General features: G+C 34.1%; 2 protein-coding genes across 2 annotated transcripts; both read right to left on the reverse strand.

Annotated features, from left to right (window-relative positions):
* Window positions 1-1,323: 1,323 nt before the first annotated feature.
* LOTGIDRAFT_228347 (hypothetical protein) lies at window positions 1,324-7,092 on the reverse strand. Its single transcript, XM_009053383.1, has 8 exons — window positions 7,006-7,092; window positions 5,585-5,670; window positions 4,757-4,766; window positions 3,401-3,523; window positions 2,562-2,628; window positions 2,169-2,305; window positions 1,793-1,877; window positions 1,324-1,492 (listed from the first exon to the last, which is right to left on the reverse strand). The coding sequence occupies exons 1-8, from the start codon at window positions 7,028-7,030 to the stop codon at window positions 1,378-1,380; spliced, it is 648 nt and encodes a 215-aa protein (XP_009051631.1). The 5' UTR covers window positions 7,031-7,092; the 3' UTR covers window positions 1,324-1,377.
* Window positions 7,093-17,152: 10,060 nt separating this feature from the next.
* On the reverse strand, window positions 17,153-19,523 carry LOTGIDRAFT_228348 (hypothetical protein; the record flags this gene model as incomplete). Its single annotated transcript, XM_009053384.1, has 6 exons — window positions 17,153-17,342; window positions 17,644-17,728; window positions 18,013-18,149; window positions 18,413-18,479; window positions 18,592-18,726; window positions 19,421-19,523. The coding sequence occupies 6 exons, from the start codon at window positions 19,521-19,523 to the stop codon at window positions 17,219-17,221; spliced, it is 651 nt and encodes a 216-aa protein (XP_009051632.1). The 3' UTR covers window positions 17,153-17,218.
* Window positions 19,524-22,068: the final 2,545 nt, after the last annotated feature.

The raw sequence follows: 22,068 nt of genomic DNA on the forward strand, positions 1-22,068 counted from the left end.
ATGTTGGTGGACTGTTAACTCTTGAATGGATTGGACCGACAGACATGGGTGACGCCAAATTCATGTGGGCATGTACAAAAAAATATTTAATTGATCAAAATAAATACCTTTGTTAGTATAGAACACACTTGTTAATATAACAATATTGTTAGTATAACTACAGAATTCTAATACAGCAAAAACTTCCATTGGTTCTCCACTCACAATCAGCGTCATTTCCGTTAGTACACTTCTCAGGAATTATAGGGTGAGTGGTATGATTGTTAGAGAAAATGGAAAAATTACTAGAAAGAACGATCACTTGAAGACAACCGCACTGTACCCACCGAATGCCGCAATGAACTCTCAGCAGGTAAGTTCCCCGGCCAATTCGGTGGCCCCTACTCGTTTTACCAAATCTAAATATCTAAATCTTCTAGTGTTTAGTAGTTGACAGACACTTATTGTCTTTTAGGGGTTTTCTGTAGTGTAAGAAAATTCAACAGTCTCAAATAAAAGGACGAAGAATTTATTCATGTCTAGCCTTCGCAAAATCCTAAAAGTACGACTATTGAAAATTGAAGACAAATGTACCGTTGGGAGCTAAGCTAAAATTCATTTGGCCGAATCTTGATTGTGGTCTTCATTGCAGACAAACCGGTCGTCACATCTATTATCTATAACTTCAGACTCAAACACAGTATTCAACCGACAAGGTGAGATTTTAACATGACCAGTACCCTATGATGTCCTGTCAACCACTTTTAAAAGTTTAGTACCGTAACATTTTAGTAAAACTTTCTATTGTTAATGTATTTTAAATGTTTAGTTTTAAATGAGAACATACAGACATGTTTCTTGTAACCTTGATTCATCAGCTGCTAGCTTGGGAAGATTCTTACTGCATTCATCATAAACAGCAGTACAATTTTCTAATTTGAATAAAAATGGGATTAAGTTTCAAAAATGGGGTTGGTTGAATTTAAAATGGGTTTTATGGGCTTTGTTTGCCTTACAATTTCTATTTATGAACAAATGTCTTTTTCTAGATATGAGGAATTATGGTAAGTAACAACCTCAAATTACATATTGTCAAACGTCTTTCGTGTGTGTTTTTATTTTCTGAGAGAAGTTGGTGGTACCATTCTGAATAATCCTATTATGTCTGGTAGGATTGCCATTCAAAATGAACAGAACTAGAACCATGTCCAGATCTGTTCCGAAATTTCAGGCAAGTAGTTTGACGTATGGTGGTCAAAATGCAGAAATCTCCCCAAGGAGGTTGGCTATTACCCTTTTACGTTTATACGAGTAAGGAACAAACATTACATTATAGATTATACATTATCTTTTAAATTTTCTTTTCTTTTCAAACAAATAAAAGTAATGAAAAAAAAGTTATAAACTTTGACAATCTCTATTGTATATTGCGACAGCATCAGCCAAGAAACTTGCAACTTTGCAGTTTGGATCAGCATAGATTTGTAAACATTGTCCGTAGAGTGCATATTGTCTGAAATAAAAGGAAATGGATTAAGTTTGATGTATTGCAGAAAGCATTTCGTTATTTCCCCATCTTTATGTAAAATAAGTGTGGCATGCTACAATGTCGCGTATGATACGGGTTCAGTAGGTTTTGTGGTAAAATAAAATGACCTACGAAGCAGTCAACTTACATTGTAATTTGCTATAATTGACAGATATCAATGAGATGGTCAATAAGTCGAAATGAACACTTTCGAAAAAAATTGCATTGAATGAAGTATATTCTAAGATATCTTCGTTTACACAAAATTATTACAAAGATACTTACTCGCAACCCGATTGTTGTTTCGAATCAGCCCAATCACCCAAAGCTCTGTCTTCATAAGGAACGCACATTTCAGCACATGCTGGTACTGAAAATTAAGATGTAAAAGTCTAAAATACCAACAAGATCTCTGTATCGTCTCTTCTGAGTAAATGTTGAATTGTTTTAGGTCCACTACACAGTCATAGCTCTCCATTGATGACACTCTGAAAGACCACATTAGGAGGGCAAGAGAACCTTGGTGATGAAGTATATTAAAAGTGTTTGAGGTCAAAAAATAATTGAAAAAGTTTATATAAGTAATGTACGTATATTATAAAATATCATAATAGTAATGTTTGTATTTACTGTATAAACCATTTGTTTTTTTATTACTTACATTCTGCGGGAAGTTCATTACAATTGTCTGCCACAGCGGCTGCTGCCCCTGATACCATAGCTTGTACTAATGATGAAACTGGTGGAATACACAGACTCGCTGCTGCATCAACACACGTCTTAAAGTCTTGAGCGGCTCTAATGAGAAAGACGTTACGGTTAGTATTCGATTTGCCTTTCGTATACCAGTAATATAATCGATTTGCAAATTTCTAATTGGACGCTAAGATTTTCTATAAATAAATATATTACTTATAAACGAAGCCCATTGAAATATACCTGATCCGTTACTGGTGTACCCGGTGTAGGCTTTCACCCTTAATACCTACAATAAGCAAAGATATTCTTGCTTTGCCAATGGTGATTTATTACATCAACAAAATCATATACTTACTGGCATGGATAATTACCCATAACTGCAACTTGATAAGCCGATTCACATGCAAAATTTGGTTCACATCCTGAAAGCAAAATATGGCTGATATCATTCGGCAATAGTCCTTTGTTTCAGTTAAGCTGAATATGTTGCAGAGAGCCAGCAGAACTTTTACGGTGGTCCGTTTGGGTTGATAATTTATTTTGTATGTTTTCTAGTAAATCAAATTTATCCTTATATACGGTCATGTGTAAATAAAACGAACACTTATCAAGCTAAGGAAGAGGGCCGAGCTTTTATTATATTTTTTAAACCATTCTGATTACCCAGCTTGTGGGGCTAAATTTCAACAATCCGTAACACTCTTTAGACTTAAAATTCAACGTCCGATTCTCCTATGCATGTGCTGTAATAAAATCATGCAGTTTCGAGTATTGTCAATTCTATAACATTACTAATATTACTATAGCATTGTTGTAATTGACCGCGAGACTGAAATGGTACTATCAAACCTTATAAATGACGACGGGGTTCTTAGGGCGTCGCTTTGCAATAATTAGTAGCAATATTTCAGAATCATAAGGATACAATAGTTATTTATGTTTCATTCGGTGGATGGGGGGGGGGGGGGGGAGTTGTGATCACTGGCCCAACTGGATGATTGCGGTGCCCGTGAACGTAAGTCTTTTTAAACATAAGTCTCTCCAGTATTTCGGGATACCCCTTGGACTTGGTTCAACCAGTCCCTATGGAAGTTGATCCACTGGATGTTGATAATATTACGTGATACGAAATTAAAGCGGTGAATTTCAAACCCGTGATGTCAAAGTCGTGAATGCAAAGCAAATTATAAATACCTCCTGGACCGGGGGGTGGTGGTATAGGGGGTGCCCCTGGTAGTGGTGGTGGTGGTGGATTAGGATCGATTGCTCTTTGTGGTAGTGCATTAACCAAAACATATCCAACGGTCACACACAATGCTGTAAAAAGGTTAATATGTATCAAAGGTTAATCATACAGCAATTAAATATTTTCACTGTTAAAATAGTGCTCAATTATAGGGCCATATTGTTTCAGTGAACAACTTATTCTCTTGTCTACACTTCGAGACGAGCTGGAAACGTTTGTTTAAAGACGTAGGCTACTTTGAGGCTTTTAAGATGGAAAGCTTTTAACAAAGGTATTTCAAAGAACAGCAACCGTCATGCTCATTTTAAGTCAAATTGTATTTCTTCTATAACTGTTATATCTTGATTTTTTTTCAATAGAGTTTGTCCTATTGTGATAAGCAACATCTTTAAGTTGTTAACAACAATAGTTCTATTAAAGAACCAAAACTTGAACCTGAAAAAAACAAAACGCGTATACTGCTGTCTTGGAGCATTTTGTTAACATGCTTGCATAATGTTTAAATCAGACTGAACAAGGGGAATATTGTTACCCCATTTACCTCGAAGTGGCTATTTCCCAGAGGTAACGAGGCTCAAGTACAAGATTTAAGTTTATACATATATTAGTGTAAGTTAAACTCATTTTGGAAATTATTCTTTTGATCGAAGATGAAATAGTGACCCATTCTGTACTTCTCATAGTTTTCAATATTCACATTTCAAAGCTAACACCTGAATCAAAAGCAGTACACAACATATTATTGATTACGTAAAGTTTTTTCACCCGATAAATAGAACTTAATCTCTGAACGACATGAAACTTGAAACATCTGTTTTTCAGTCAAATGGCATTTAACAGATTTCAGAACATCAACATTGAACGTCGATTGTATTCGTAATTCCATGTAACATATTTTAAAAATAATGTACTCTTGGAACAATGCCCGCACCAATAAGTTGGATATTGGTCCGCAAAGATCAAGGGATGACGTCACATCTGTATTTTAAATTTAGTTCTACTTAAAACTCATCGAGTGGACAAGTCTTTCAAATCTTAGCTTCAAAAATTTAAACAAGTTAATCTTGCCGGTATGACGAAACAGAACTGAAGCAAATAATAGAAAAATATTTGGAAAATCTAACTGTTTTTGAAAACATAGGACCTACAATCAAATGAAGTTCTTTAAATAACAATTACTCCCTTGGCATTAATGAAAAACATGACATAACAATATTATACACTCACATAAATTTCTGTTATAAGCATGAATACCCAAAAATTATGAGAGGGGAAAATATTATTAAATTCATTCCTAAACCTACCACCTGCCACCTGTCATATAATAAACATTACATTTATTGCTACAACCATCTGTTACTTATCCGATATTTTGTTATTTGTGCTTTAGTGAATAAATAATATTTCTTTTTACTGTAAAGGTGGCCACCTGCCACCTGCCATATAATAAACATTACATTTATTGCTACAACCATCTGTTACTTATCCGATATTTTGTTTTTTGTGCTTTAGTGAATAAATAACATTTCTTTTTACTGTAAAGGTGGCCACCTGCCACCTGCCATATGATAAACATTACATTTATTGCTACAACCATCTGTTACTTATCCGATATTTTGTTTTTTGTGCTTTAGTGAATAAATAACATTTCTTTTTACTGTAAAGGTGGCCACCTGCCACCTGCCATATGATAAACATTACATTTATTGCTACAACCATCTGTTACTTATCCGATATTTTGTTTTTTGTGCTTTAGTGAATAAATAACATTTCTTTTTTACTGTAAAGGTGGCCACCTGCCACCTGCCACCTGCCATATGATAAACATTACATTTATTGCTACAACCATCTGTTACTTATCCGATATTTTGTTTTTTGTGCTTTAGTGAATAAATAACATTTCTTTTTACTGTAAAGGTGGCCATCTGCCATCTGCCACCTGCCACCTGCCATATAATAAACATTACATTTATTGCTACAACCATCTGTTACTTATCCGATATTTTGTTTTTTGTGCTTTAGTGAATAAATAACATTTCTTTTTACTGTAAAGGTGGCCATCTGCCATCTGCCACCTGCCACCTGCCATATAATAAACATTACATTTATTGCTACAACCATCTGTTACTTACCCCATATTTTGTTATTTGTGCTTTAGTGAATAAATAACATTTCTTTTTACTGTAAAGGTGGCCATCTGCCATCTGCCACCTGCCACCTGCCATATAATAAACATTACATTTATTGCTACAACCATCTGTTACTTATCCGATATTTTGTTTTTTATGCTTTAGTGAATAAATAATATTTCTTTTTACTGTAAAGGTGACCACCTGCCACCTGCCATATAATAAACATTACATTTATTGCTACAACCATCTGTTACTTATCCGATATTTTGTTATTTGTGCTTTAGTGAATAAATAATATTTCTTTTTACTGTAAAGGTGGCCACCTGCCACCTGCCATATAATAAACATTACATTTATTGCTACAACCATCTGTTACTTATCCGATATTTTGTTTTTTGTGCTTTAGTGAATAAATAATATTTCTTTTTACTGTAAAGGTGACCACCTGCCACCTGCCATATAATAAACATTACATTTATTGCTACAACCATCTGTTTCTTATCCGATATTTTGTTTGTAATTTGTGCTTTAGTGAAGAAATAACATTTCTTTTTACTGTAAAGGTGGCCATCTGCCACCTGCCACCTGCCATATAATAAACATTACATTTATTGCTACAACCATCTGTTACTTATCCGATATTTTGTTATTCGTGCTTCAGTGAATAAGTAACATTTCTTTTTACTGGATTAAAAACCAGTTTTCCAATTATTTATATAAATTCTAATATATATATATATTTCAAATATTACTATTGCTGTCGATGGATACGATCTCATACATGTTGGATATTTCATTTACCTGTTTTAAGTTACCGTTATTAATTCATGAAAAAACGCACATACGTTAAGCTTGTGCATTTGAAAGCAAACTAAGTAAAACTAAATTGCATTTTCGTACATTTTTCTTTTTCTGATATTTTTAGTCAATTTTTTTCTACAAAAGGTTCCAAAGTTTAGTAGTAGTTTCGCTATCCCACTACATGCATTTCCTTTCTTTTTTAATCAAAAATGGGTTGTACATTACACACCTTTTAGATTACAATGTCGACTAAAATTACCAGAAAACAAAAAAGATATGAAATCAAATTTTAATAAGATTGACTTTCTAGATCAACATTCTTGCAAAAATAAATTCTTACATAAATTTAATAAAACTTTAAGCCTTTATTTGACATGTGATCCTGAACACTTTTGAATTTTATAATTATTGATATAGTTAATTATACAGCACCAGTCTTCTTCAGATAAGATATTAACAAGCCAAAATTAAAAAGTATTTTTTATTTTATCTCTGCCTGCTGCAATATGTGTTTTAATTAATGGATAATAATCTTACATTTAAAATGATCATTTTTTTTCTAATTTTAAAAATACTCTCTCTTTTCCCAAAAATAAATATATATATATCCAATCACTTACCGAGAAGAACTTGTATAGCTCTCATCTTAAGATTGTTATTCCCCCAAAATATCAAATTGTGTCCTTCACGGTGAAAACACAAGCTTGGAGAGATTACTTTTGAATAAGACAATATATGCCGGGTTTATTTATACCTACTTTTAAGTCAAAATATTGGTCTACGTCACACTAACATGTAGGCATGTTAATTGATTCGTAATACAATAATTGTATGAGAATGGCTATTGATCTGTATATTTAATTATACGGTGGTTCAAAGAGGCTTACGCAATAGATCAACGCCTGCTTGTACCCTCGGCAGTTTCCGTGTTGAAGAGCGTTAGCAAAGCCTCCAGGCAGTAGAGAATTGTATCATTCACATGTTATTTACATTTTGGTTCAGGGTTGCCTCCCTTATATTTCTAACCTCCCTTGAACTACAGATATTCGTTTTGTATAAAAATAATGGTTTCGTCAGTCGTCAGTTCGTTCAACAAAATATTATTAGAATCTTTTCGATTTTTGTTTCATTATATTGTAGGTGAAGAGTACTTTTAAGAAGTTAATTTATATATTAAGGACAGTGCCAAAATAAGTTACCTATTTGCTTGAAGAGATAACTACTTTTGATCATATTTTATACAATTTTGTAATATTTATACCTCTATGTATCATACCAAATTTTAACCTTTATTAAAAGTTATTTTAGTAAAACCCGTCTTTCAGAAACACCCTTGAGTCAGAGCTGGTATTACTGAATTGATAGCTGAATTGGGGAACATTTTGAGGGCATCATATCAAAAGATTGAATATTCTGAACAAGTTGGGACATCACATCAGCAGAGACAATATTCTGAACATGTTTGGACATCACATCAAAAGAGAAAATATTCTGAACAAGTTTGGACATCAAATCAGCAGAGAGAATATTCTGAGCAAGTTGGGACATCACATCAAAAGAGAAAATATTCTGAACAAGTTGGGACATCACATCAGAAGAGGGAATATTTTGAACAAGTTGGGACATCACATCAAAAGAGAAAATATTCTGAACAAGTTGGGACATCACATCAGAAGATGGAATATTTTGAACAAGTTGGGACGTCACATCAGCAGAGAGAATATTCTGAACAAGTTGGGACATCACATCAGAAGAGGGAATATTCCGAACAAGTTGGGACATCACATCAAAAGAGGGAATATTCTGAACAAGTTGGCCACACTCCCAAGACGACTATGTGAGTCTGCACCCTATTCTTTCGTCTGAGTCGATATTTAATCGGAAAATTATAACCAGCAAGTGCTGCTAACCATATGTGACCAGTTTGGCTGTTGTCAAAATGTATGTGAGTGGGTTATTGTCTGTATATACTGCAAACCTGTTGTTGTAAATGTACTGGTGAAACGTTTCGGACACTGCCCATTTCAACGCAAGAAACTTTAACTTGTGCTCTGGATAATTACGCTCTGACTTGGATAAAGATCTGCTTTCATATCAGGTTGTCCTGCTCCTGATATAACACAGCTCCCAGACTACGTCCACTGGCGTCAGTATGGAGTACAAATGGCTTCCGAAAGCCTTCATACGCCAATATTGGTGGATTGAAATTACATTGACGAAGTGTGTTGAATGCAGATTCACGTGTTTCCCCCCAGTCCCAATCTTTGGATGATGCTGAACCATGTTTCTTTTTGGTGGGACCTCCAACTAACAACTCATTCAAATCCTTGGCGATCTTAGAGAAATCCTTAATATATCGTCTGTAATAGCCGACAAATCCGAGGAATCTTCTTAATTCATCACTATTTGTTGGTCGAGGCCACTTGGCAACTTTCTCGGTTTTAGAAGGATCTGTTTCTTCTCCATTTGCTGATACGATATGTCCAAGATATTTCACCTTTTCTTGAAAGAAATTGCATTTCTTTGGGGATAATTTTAAACCATACTGGTATAGTTTTGAAGACATTCTTTCAATATTATGTTCTTCATAGATCTGACTGAAGATTATTAAATCGTCGATGAATATGGTTCATATCTTTAGGTTTAGTTCTCCCAAACAATCCTCCATTAAACGTTGGTAGGTAGCGGATGCATTTGTAAGCCAAAATGGCATTTTATTATACTCGTAAAACCCGAGTGGTCCAACAGTAAATGCTAATTTTGGTTTATCCTCCCCTTTATGGCAATTGGTAATACCCGGACTTCATGTCTAACACAGAAAAATATTGGGCACCTGACAGGTGATCAAGTAATTCATCAACAATCTCTGATTGTCTTCTTATTGAGTAGTCGGTAGTCCACACACATCCCTAATAATATATCTTTCTTCCTGGCTAATGTCATGGGAGAGGCATATGGGCTGTGACTTCGGCGTATAATGTCATTATCGTGCTGTGAAAATACAGACGACCAGTTTTTAATAAAATCTTTTAACTCTTGTTAGATTCCAATGCAGCGTTGCAAAAGTCAATCTCATCCATGAAGTTCTTTTCTATCGGCTGGCAATCATATGGACTTACTGATGATGTCTACTGCTACTAACTCATATAATTCTCACTTTAGATGATGATAAATTGGATATTCGCACTAATACTTGAGTAAACAAATCGTCTGGATCAACCTCCATTATGGTAGGTGTAATCTCAACATAAGATGGTGGTTTAGATTCTGATGACTTCTGAAAAGGTACATGTTGCTTTCTGAGTAGTGTGTACTTTTTTATCCTTCCTGTCAAACAAACAGACTGGTTACTGTGTAGAATGGTGGACTTGGGCTCTTAAAATTTTACTAAACCAACTGTGTTGTGTAACTTGTGTAGTACATTTTCTTGCATCTTCATGCACTGAAATGTCATAGTCCATGTTTCTGGTAACGGGGCCATAATCCACAAGAACCGGCTTCAGGATGTTGGGTTGTGGAGTTGAAAGCAGTGTCAGGGACAACAAGAAATATTCCAGCAACATTGGAAGTGCCAAAGCTTGGGATTGAAAGGTTCAAACAAACAGATCCAAGATACGGCAAATTATGTCCTGCAGCACGTTCAACTTGTATTATTTCATCTAGTGGAACTAAAATCGAGTTGACAATTTCTTAATCAGCAAGGTTACTGATGCTTGAGGACCTCAAATTTCCATATAACAAAAGAAGTATCATTCTTAGCTGTTGGATCACCTGAGAATGTTGAAATTCTTGGTAGGTTCGGTGATGAAGTTGTATGTACTACCTGATGTAAGCCAGAAGTTGGTAAGCTGGTTGTTGGTTGTTGTATCTGTGATTGTACCTCTAACTTAACAGGATTGGTTCACGTCCAAAGGTGTAATATTAACATCAGAACCACCCGTTGCACCTTCAACATCCTCTGATTCAGAATCAGACATCTTAGTAAATTGAAAATACAAGTTGCAAAACTTGAAAATATAAACCATATGGACAAAAACTATCATTTGCATGCATACGAATATAAATTAATTCGCATACGCGAAAGGCCTTTATACGCAAACACGAAATAATGCGCAATTTTTTTAACTACGGAATATTGTTCACATAAAAGAAAAGTGTAAACATGTACAGAAATATGTTAACACCATTTGATACGCAAAATGATATTGTTGTATGACCTGAAATAAAAATGAATTCGTATAAGTCAATATGTAATTGGCAGAAGATATCAAATATTTTGATATCACATGTACACAATACTTACTCCTGATACCGAGAGGAAAAATAGTCTGAAAAATAAAACAAATAGTCAGTGTTATATATATATATATAGTTAAATGAGATCAATAACGCCGATAAAAATAGTTAATATTTACTGCCAACATGTTTCAATTTCATACTTTCAAGGCATAGTAACAATACAATACACAACAATATGACGTCATATTTTCTATAGGAGATATATTAATATGATAGATATTTACACTATTGGAAAAAGAAAAAGAAACAAAATGTACATAAAGATCAAACTAATCCGTTTAATTTAGGTTTTAGTTTCTCAATGAAATATAGATATATATTAGTGCAATGTGTTAGATTTGATGTGCATGCCACGTGTACGATGGATCCAAAGATAAAGGGAAAGGTATAGATAGAAAGAAAGCAAAGCTGAAAAACAAAGCAATCAAGAAAAAAAGAATATAGAGATAAACTAATTTGAAGACAATAGAAAAATAAACCTCATTATACTAAGTTACCTGATGGAATCAACTTAAGTTTGAAAACTAATAGTAGAATTAAAACTATAAACTTGATAGACAAACAACAATTAGCAAATGGAAATTAATCTATGAACAATTATTGCAATCTAAAACATTAAAAGTAAACTTGTATAGTGTTTATATGTATGTATATATGTAGTGGAATAGACCTAGGCTAGTACTATGAAATTATATAGAATACTAACACTTAACCATAAATAACTTAAAATAAATTTTGAAAATTAAAGAAAAAAAATATAATTCTAAATTAAATTTGAAAATCAACTAAAAAATGTTTAGTTTAGTTTTCTTAAACGGGGGGAATATGTAATAGAGGCAATATATTTTAATGGTAAATCATTTCAATTTTAGATCAACTGAGTGAACTCTCCTTTCTTCACTCACTCATGCTTATTTATCTTTTTCTTTCTCTCCATTGGTCTGTCCTTAGTTTCAACTTGTGTATATTTGTTACCCCAGGATTGTGACTATTTCCTATAGTTTTGTTTTCATTAATTTCATATATTTCAAAGTGGAAGGTGATTCAATTACCTTATTTATAATAAAGTTTATCAACCCATAGATGTGTGGTTAACCCTAATTCCTGGCCACTCATTTCAATAATAAACCCAGGTCAGGTATTATGATAAGATTGTCTAACTTAATGAAATGAAATAAATGGCACCTAATTGGGCTAATGAATACAGACAATGCCATATAGTGTGCAGCGAGGTGAAATTTTGTCAGGACAGTGACTGCTGGTTTTCGATTCCCAACTGTCCCGGAATCTTTAAAGTGCACAGCCTGTAGATCATGGGACCTCAGTTTATTGTCTTCACATTATAAACAATCCCTACAAGAACCATTACGTTAACTTAACTATTTACATAAGTTGAATTACCTCATAATTATATAGAAAGGTGCCAAATTTCACTTCAATTTGGAACCAAACAAGGATTATGTCTCTCAGAAAAATTACAAAAAAAAAGAAACAACCTTCGAGACAAATTTCTATTTTGAAGTCGTTTTAAAGAGGGGAAAATGGTGGAATTATACCAGGATGATCTGACTATTGCAAAATTGCGTCGACCACCTGTTTCTAGCATTTGAATTACGGGAACATATAGCGTGCCAAAGAACATAACCTTTACTGTGTTAGAAATCTGACTCTGAATCTTGATCTTTGTCAGAATCTCAGACTGATGTCACCCATGCGGAAATATGATAATATTGGAAGACTATATTAAAGAATATAATTTTATTATCACCTTTAAGTGACAATGTTGTTCTATAATTCTAGGTATGGGAATGGTAATTGGCATGATTGGTGTACTGTTACTGTTGATAAAATAATCCACACAGTTTGATTTTGGACTAATATTGTTAAAGAGTATGAAGCTTTAATGCTGAAAATTAATGGTTTTAGTCTCAATTAATTAAATACATGTACATTTATAATTGTTTGGCGGTATTCGCCAAATACATTGTCTCTGAAGTATAAACAATTGAAGTAGCATAACGCATCCGTCGAACACCAGTAAACCAAGCTGCCGGGGAAAGAAATATCTCTATCTTTGAACGCCGCTTTCTGCTTTACTACCTTTGACACGTTACATATCATCCTATTGACTGCAATTCTCATCTTGGTTGGTAGGAAACACGATAAAAGTAAAATGTTTTTCGGTTTGTCTTTTGTAAAACCCTTAACTTCGTTTTTTCCTGATTAGTATAGCAGAACATATAATTTTTTATTTATTTATTCTAAGAAAAATTACATTCATGGCATTTGGAGAAGATATAGTTTGAGAACCGAACAGATAAGCATAAAAGAAAATCGAAATACGCATAGAAATATGAAATGATCGAAGTCATGATAAAATTGTACATATTTGAAAAATAGTATTTCAGTACAAGTTATTTCCCTTGAAGTAAAATATCTGTTATTTTTTTTGATCATATGTTAATCTTGCTTTATGGTATATTATGATATACGTTAATGGTTAGGATTTTGGTATTGGGTAAACAATTTTATATAATGCATAGTGGTAATATGATTACGCAAGCCTCTTAGAAGGTTCTCTCAAGAAAATTTAAGAAAAAAAACAATTGACTTTGTGCATTCTGACACATATTTTGGAGAAAAAAGGTAGACATTTAGATTTGTTGAAAATAAAGTGGGGGTACAATTTATTGGGGCTGCAACCACTTTCTAAAGGGGAGTGAGGGAGGGGCAAATGTCTCCACTGTACCCCCCACTGGCGCCGCGACTGCATTCCACAATACAACATAATATATTAGTTTACAGTTTACAGATGTACACAAAAAATTAGGCCAAGTGTGAAAACCAATCCCAGTCCTGCAAAAAAAAAAAAGAAACACAACAAAGAAATAAAATGATTAAATCGAACAGATTTGCTCGTCAGTCGACTTACTTGGTTTCAAAAATATTCCATAATATATTCTATAAACTAATATATCCAAAAAAACTGAATAATAATCCATTAAACGAAGAAATGTTGAAACGTGTTTCAGTAATTATTTAGTTTAACTGATATATATATATAATATCGTCTTATAATGAATTCCATTTTTTAGTCATGGCACCTGGTAATTCCAACTGATGAATAAATTATACTCTTATTGTCCAGGTTTGAGCCTTTAAGTTTTATGTCCATTCTAAGCTAGTATTTCTTTAAGTTTGATATTCTACTCTTCTGCAATTATAATATTATTTTATTATTATTATTTGCTGTATTGTTTAAATAACCTCTAACTGCTTTAACTGTGAATCAGTGGTGTTTCTATAAATCATTAGACGGAGGGGCCGAGTATTGGCTACAGAATGGGATGATGAACTGGAAGCTAAACTTCCCCCGTGATAATAAACAGTCAAAGAAAGCCCTTAGAGAAGGATTTTTTATTACCTATTCTTTTTAAATAGTGCAACGTAAAATACTATCGATTATCAGTTGTTTGTGAAAGCAGGAAGTTATTTTAACATTTTTATTTTATCCTGTTTTCAGTTGACGAAGTAAGAATTGTGCTGTACAATAGCAACGGTACCCTTTCACCAAGGCCGCAGTGACTCGGTCAGTTAGACGATTGCCCGCTAACCTGATAGTTATGGTACAGTCATACCTTCGGATTTTTCGACCAAGTTTTGCAAATCAATTCAATTGAATAAACCCAGTTCCCGTGTTCTACCATCTTTACATTTTCTACCCAATACCAACTGCAATAGCCACTTTTCTTGTATCACGAAAGTTTGTTCATACAACAATTTGGTTGGATTGCGCGTTAGCGTATTGAGTCAATCAGAGTTCTCGACAGAAAGTCTGTAAACGATAGGCCATAATGTTTACAGTCTTTATATTGAGGGCTCTGACTGCATTAGGTGATGCAAGAAAGGTGGCTATTGCAGTCAATGTATAGGACGAAGTTCGTATTAGCTGAAGTGATGTGCTACAGGCATTATATGTTGAAGATCCATTGACAGTTTGAAATCTAAAAAGAGTAATCTAATAACGTTGTCTTTGCAAAATGTCCCTCATATTACACTGCACAGATTTGTCTGTCGGTATAAGACCAATCTCGCGAAGAAAATGTATTTGGTACATAGAGTTACAAATAGAATAGCTCTTATAATAATAAGATTTTGAACAAGGTATTTCATTTGAACACAAGAAGCTGTTTAAGTTTCCATTTGTAAATGATATGATAAAAAACTAAAAATACTTACTATTGATTGTTCCTGAAGCTCCATTACTATTATTTATACTTTCTGTTTGAGATACAGCAGTACTCACTGTAAAAATAAACATTTTGCTTGGGTTCTTTTAAATGTAAGAAAATCAATATGCCAAAGATATGATGTTTGTGTCACAGGAATTTGATCCTTCAAATTTTTGGGAATATATTTGAAGTTATAAATCAGAACACACATCACAAACAATTGTCGATAATGTGTTTACGAAACAAAAGCGATAACTTTCTGATGATCACTACATAGCCTACACGAATCAAAAACAAAAGCACAAAATAAACTAAGGTAGGCCAACTCACCACTAGTTGTTTCTGGAGACCCACATTTCGTATCATAGTTCAACATCAGAGTTTGTTGACATGGTGAAAAATCATACCTTTTACACACAGACCACAATCTGTAAATGGAATTAAAAATATAAGTACAGTAGAAGGCAATTTATAGTGATTGAGTACGGTGGCTCACATACGACATTTTCCACTTTTTATTTTGAATTAAAAACTTTTTTTGTTACTTGGTGAAAATTAATTGTCACCTAGGTGAAAATTAATTTTTAATTAAAAACTTTAATTTTCACCCAGCTGATAATTATTTTCACCAAGGTGAAAATTAATGTTTTTAATTCAAAATTAAAAGTGAAATATGTCGTATGTGAGCCACCGTAATTGAGGGAAATCGTAAAACAAAATTAAAAACATAATTTGATATGCATTTTTTATGGAGTTTAACTTTCTATCTTTGGTTGGAATCGACATGCTATATTCTAGTTACTCTCAGCGAACCGCAACGATGTGTTTGATACAGTTCATTTTATCCTTTCAGTAGATTGAAGATTACTTGAAGACAACATTTGTCCCTGGAGTACAGACGTTAAAATGGTCTCCCGTCGGAGATAGGATTTTCATACATTGCCATCTTGCAATTTCTTTTCTACTTTTGAATGTTGGTGGACTGTTAACTCTTGAATGGATTGGACCGACAGACATGGGTGACGCCAAATTCATGTGGGCATGTACAAAAAAATATTCAATTGATCAAAATAAATACCTTTGTTAGTATAGAACACACTTGTTAATATAACAATATTGTTAGTATAACTACAGAATTCTAATACAGCAAAAACTTCCATTGGTTCTCCACTCACAATCAGCGACATTTCCGTTAGTACACTTCTCAGGAATTAGAGGGTGAGTGGTATGGTTGTTAGAGAAAATGGAAAAATTACAAGAAGGACGATCACTTGAAGACAACCGCACTGTACCCACCGAATGCCGCAATGTACTCTCAGCAGGTAAGTTCCCCGGCCAATTCGGTGGCCCCTACTCGTTTTACCAAATCTAAATATCTAAATCTTCTAGTGTTTAGTAGTTGACAGACACTTATTGTCTTTTAGGGGTTTTCTGTAGTGTAAGAAAATTCAACAGTCTCAAATAAAAGGACGAAGAATTTATTCATGTCTAGCCTTCGCAAAATCCTAAAAGTACGACTATTGAAAATTGAAGACAAATGTACCGTTGGGAGCTAAGCTAACATTCATTTGACCGAATCTGGATTGGAGAACTTTGATAATGTACTGACCACTTCTGGTGGTCTTCATTTGCAGACAAACCGCTCGTCACATCTATTATCTATATCTTCAGACTCAAACACAGATTCAACCGACAAGGTGAGATATTAACATGACCAGTACCCTATGATGTCCTGTCAACCACTTTTAAAAGTTTAGTACCGTAACATTTTAGTAAAACTTTCTATTGTTAATGTATTTTAAATGTTTAGTTTTAAATGAGAACATACAGACATGTTTCTTGTAACCTTGATTCATCAGCTGCTAGCTTGGGAAGATTCTTACTGCATTCATCATAAACAGCAGTACAATTTTCTAATTTGAAAAAAAAATGGGATTAAGTTTCAAAAATGGGGTTGGTTGAATTTAAAATGGGTTTTATGGGCTTTGTTTGCCTTACAATTTCTATTTATGAACAAATGTCTTTTTCTAGGTATGTGGAATTATGGTAAGTAACAACCTCAAATTGCATTTGGTCAATGTATGACAAACGTCTTTCGTGTGTGTTTTATTTTCTGAGAGAAGTTGGTGGTACCATTCTGAATAATCCTATTATGTCTGGTAGGATTGCCATTCCAAATGAACGGAACAACAAGTTGGCTATTACCCTTTTACATTTAAGGAACAAACGTTACATTATAGATAATACACCATTTTTAAGATTTTCTTTTCTTTTCAAACAAATAAAAGAAATGAAAAAAAAGTTATGAACTTTGACAATCTGTATTGTATTTGTCGACTGCATCAGCTAAGAAACTTGCAACTTTGCAGTTTGGATCAGCAGAATCATGATAGTTTTGTAAACATTGTCTGTAGAGTGCATATTGTCTGAAATAAAAGGAAATGGATTAAGTTTGATGTATTGCAGAAAGCATTTCGTTATTTCCCCATTTTTATGTAAAATAAGTGTGGCATGCTACAATGTCGCGTATGACACGGATTCAAAAGGTTTTGTAGTAAAACTAAAATGACCCACGAAGCAGTCAACTTACATTGTAATTTGCTATAATTGACAGATATCAATGAGATGGCCAATAAGTCGAAATGAACACTATCGAAATAAATTGCATTGAATGAAGTATATTCTAAGATATCTTCGTTTACACAAAATTATTACAAAGATACTTACTCGCAACCCGATTGTTGTTTCGAATCAGCCCAATCACCCAAAGCTCTGTCTTCATAAGGAACGCACATTTCAGCACATGCTGGTACTGAAAATTAAGATGTTAAAGGCTAAAATACCAACAAGATCTCTGTATCGCCTCTTCTGAGTAAATGTTGAATTGTTTTAGGTCTACTACACAGTCATAGCTCTCCATTGATGACTCTACGATAAGACACTCTGAAAGACCACATTAGGAGGGCAAGAGAACCTTGGTGATGAAGTATATTAAGAGTGTTTGAGGTCACAAAAATGTAATGTACGTATATTATAAAATATCATAATAGTAATGTTTGTATTTACTGTATATACCATTTGTTTTTTATTACTTACATTCTGCGGGAAGTTCATTACAATTGTCTGCCACAGCCGCTGCTGCCCCTGATACCATAGCTTGTACTAATGATGAAACTGGTGGAATACACAGACTCGCTGCTGCATCAACACACGTCTTAAAGTCTTGAGCGGCTCTAATGAGAAAGACGTTACGGTTAGTATTCGATTCTACCTTCGTATACCAGTAATATAATTGATTTGCAAATTTCTAATTGGACGCTAAGATTATTAAATAATAAATATATTACTTACAAACGAAGCCCATTGAAATATACCTGATCCGTTACTGGTGTACCCGGTTGTAGGCTTTCACCCTTAATACCTACAATAAGCAAAGACATTCTTGCTTTGCCAATGGTGATTTATTACATTAACAAAAGATATATTATTTACTTACTGGCATGGATAACTACCTATAACTGCAACCTGATAAGCCGATTCACATGCAAAATTTGGTTCACATCCTGAAAGCAAAATATGGCTGATATCATTCGACAGTACTCGACTACGAAATCAAACCCGTGAATTTCAAACCCGTGATGTCAAAGTCGTGAATACAAAGCAAATTATAAATACCTCCTGGACCTGGGGGTGGTGGTATAGGGGCTTCACCTTGTGGTGGTGGTGGTGGTATAGGGGGTTCACCTGGTGGTGGTGGTGGTGGTGGTGGTTGTGCATTAACCAAAACATATCCAACGGTGACACACAATGCTGTAAAAAGGTTAATATGTATCAATAGTTAATCATACAGCAATGAAATATTTTCACTGTTAAAATAGTGCTCAGTAGTCCAATCATAGGGCCATATTGTTTTTACAACTTATTCTCTTGTCTACACTTCGAGACGAGCTGGGAACGTTTGTTTAAAGACGTAGGCTACTTTGAGGCAATGGTATTTCGAAGAACAGCAACCGCCTGATCATTTTCAGTCAAATTGTATTTCTTCTATAACTTTTACATCTTGATTTTTTTTCGATTGAGTTTTCCCTATTGTGATAAGCAACATCTTTAAGTTGTTAACAATTGAAGAATTTTCTCTACTAAAGTGTTCAAGAACCAAAACTTGAACCTGAAAAAAACAAAACTCGTATTTTGTGAACATGCTTGCATAATGTTTAAATCAGACTGAACAAGGGGAATATTGTTACCCCATTTACCTCGAAGTGGCTATTTCCAAGAGGTAACGAGGCTCAAGTACAAGACTTAAGTTTATACATATATTAGTGTAAGTTAAACTCATTTTGGAAATTATTCTTTTGATCGAAGATGAAATAGTGACCCATTCTGTACTTCACTTCTGATAGTTTTCAATTTGCAACATTTCAAAGCTATCATCTGAATCAAAAGCAGTACACAACATATTATTGATTACGGAAAGTTTTTTCACCCGATAAATAGAACTTACTCTCTGGACGACATGAAACTTGAAACATCTGTTTTTCAGTCAAAGGGTATTTAACAGATTTCAGAACATCAACATTGAACGTCGATTGTAATCGTAATTCCATGTAACATATGTACAGATCATATAATACTGTTTCTTTAGATGATGGCAATTTTATGATACAGTTATAAGACAAATTAATAGGGTTAAACCGTTCGTAACCTATATTTAACGCAGCGCACGTACAAAAGGATATTTTGTATTATCGTAAAAGTAAGCTAAATACGTTATTGTGATCCAACACGACCAAATGGCAAAAAACTTAAAAACCTCATATCGCAAATTTTGCGACCATATTGCGTTTTAACTCTTTTGCAGCGTCTATGCTACGATTGTACTGAGCTTTTATACCACTCAGGGTGATGTTACAACGCTTGTTTGGCAACCTTCCCAATCTCATTGAGTTCCAGAACAGATCGCCGAACCATGTCCAAAATAAACGCGAAAAGTGGCGACAATGACGTCAATAATTGCACGATAGCACACGCTTATACCACGTTTATGGCGACACGCTCTAAACCGATATTCCGTTGCAGTAGCAGCACAGTAAGAACGCCTTTCCGGGGTCGGGGCCATAAACATTTTATTAACATGGAAGATATTTCAGAAAAAAGCCCACAAAGCATGTGAGTTAATTGAATAAATAATGATTGTCCCTACGGTCAATATCCTAAAGATAATTATTAGTGTTGACCTCTATTAGAATAACAATAACTGGAACAATCTATCCGAACAATAGATATTATTACTGGAGAATGATATTATAGTGAGAACTGTGAATGTATATAACATCATATGGATATCTATTTAAAGGGAGAAATCGGTTGAAATATTTGCCATATTGCCTGACACACCGGAAAGGCGTTCTTACTGCGCTGCCACTGCGACGAAATATTGGTTCATATCGTGTTAAAGTCGCCATAAGTGTATAGGACACTCCAGACCTTGGGCGCTATAATACGCACAGCAAAGACGCTACTAAAACTTTAGAACGCGATATGGTCGCATAAATCGGGGTATGAGTTCGACTGTTTTTAATTTTTCTCACGTTTGACCGCGACCTAGTATATTTTCCGTCGCTACAAGATTGCAGATAGTCGCAGTCCGTTGTGACGGGGCTATAAAGGAAGCTGTTGTAGTTGTTGTGGACTTGGTTCAAAAAGAACCACGAAATAACCAGCATCGGTGGATCAATATGTGGAGAAATCTATATAAATAAACACCAGTGTTCACATACCTATCAAGAACGGGTGTTAGTGCAGTACGAAAAACTGAGAAGGTAATATGCAACCAGATTCAGCCATCTGTACCAGCAGGTTTTTTTTTTCGTGAGTCAATATCGATGTTATAAAATTATGAAAACCGTTGAAGCTTTGAGTATTAAATCAGTATCGAGTTTTTATTGTAAGGGTTAATAATTAAATAGCCATTTACAATATCTGCTCTTTCATCATCGGAATATTTTAGCCACACATGTGACATGCCATTAGGTACACTGGAAACAGTTGCTATCAAAGTTTTTTTCCTCTTCTAGGTTTTAAAGTTTATAATTACCCCAGGTAAACTAGCAAACTTTGACTGCTCGAGCAGCAAGCTTCCCGTGGTGACGGTGATGAAATCGGGGAATCCGGGGTGTCAGTTACTCGAAGTGACTCCGTGAAAGGTGGCAAAATACAATAAAAGGAATATAAAATAATATAACCCTACAACAAAATCAAATATATTCAAGTTTAACGATGTACTGGTAGATAGAGACATTCTTCATTGTGCAGTTTTGATGCTAGGCCTATCATGATGTCACCTGTTATTATCAGCTAGCCTTGAAGTAGTCTCCGACGCCCGAACTATTCCTTTCGTAGATGCTGTACGTAAACAAAGAAGGGCTGGTTGATAGAGGCTAGCCTTGGTGCGAATTTCAGACTTCAAGGGAAGTAATTCTACAATAGTGATGAAGAGGCCTATGTTGAAAGTAGATTATTATAAATAACTTTCACGATTCAATAAAACAATGTATAAGTAATAATATTATGTGTTATTATTTAAATTCTTATATATAAAAACTGTGGGTAATGGTAATGAGGCTTTACGATGTTTTATAAGGAACAAAATATTCTTAATCACGTTAGTTGATCAAACCTTTGTCAGGAGGTCTAAGCAATCCAGAACTCACGCGAAAAAGCTGGTTTTAATGTCACCAATAGATAAAATGGACAATACATTTAATTTTACTACGCTTTACTTAAAACTCTTCGAGTTAGCTCTGTTTATAATGACTACCCTCTGATTTAAAATCTATGAGAGGGGAAAATATTATTAAATTTAGTCCTAAACCTGCCACCATATAATAAACATTACATTTATTGCTACTATCATCTGTTACTTATCCGATATTTTGTTATTCGTGCTTCAGTGAATAAGTAACATTTCTTTTTACTGGATGAAAAACCAGTTTTTCCAATTATTTATATAAATTCTAATATATATATATATCTCAAATATTACTATTGCTGTCGATGGATACGATCTCATACATGTTGGATATTTCATTTACCTGTTTTAAGTTACTGTCATTAATTCAGGAAAAAAACTCGCCAAAGTTTAGCTTACTT

Source organism: Lottia gigantea, assembly GCF_000327385.1.
Source record: "Lottia gigantea unplaced genomic scaffold LOTGIsca_2, whole genome shotgun sequence".
Classification (NCBI taxonomy): Eukaryota; Metazoa; Mollusca; class Gastropoda; family Lottiidae; genus Lottia; species Lottia gigantea.

Coding starts and splice junctions, on each gene's coding strand:
- LOTGIDRAFT_228347 (XM_009053383.1), bottom strand. CDS start 7,030: ATGAGAGCTATACAAGTTCTTCTCG. Junction 1,878..2,168: donor TAATGAACTTCCCGCAGAAT/GTAAGTAATAAA, acceptor CTTAATTTTCAG/TACCAGCATGTGCTGAAATG. Junction 1,493..1,792: donor AAACAACAATCGGGTTGCGA/GTAAGTATCTTT, acceptor CTTTTATTTCAG/ACAATATGCACTCTACGGAC.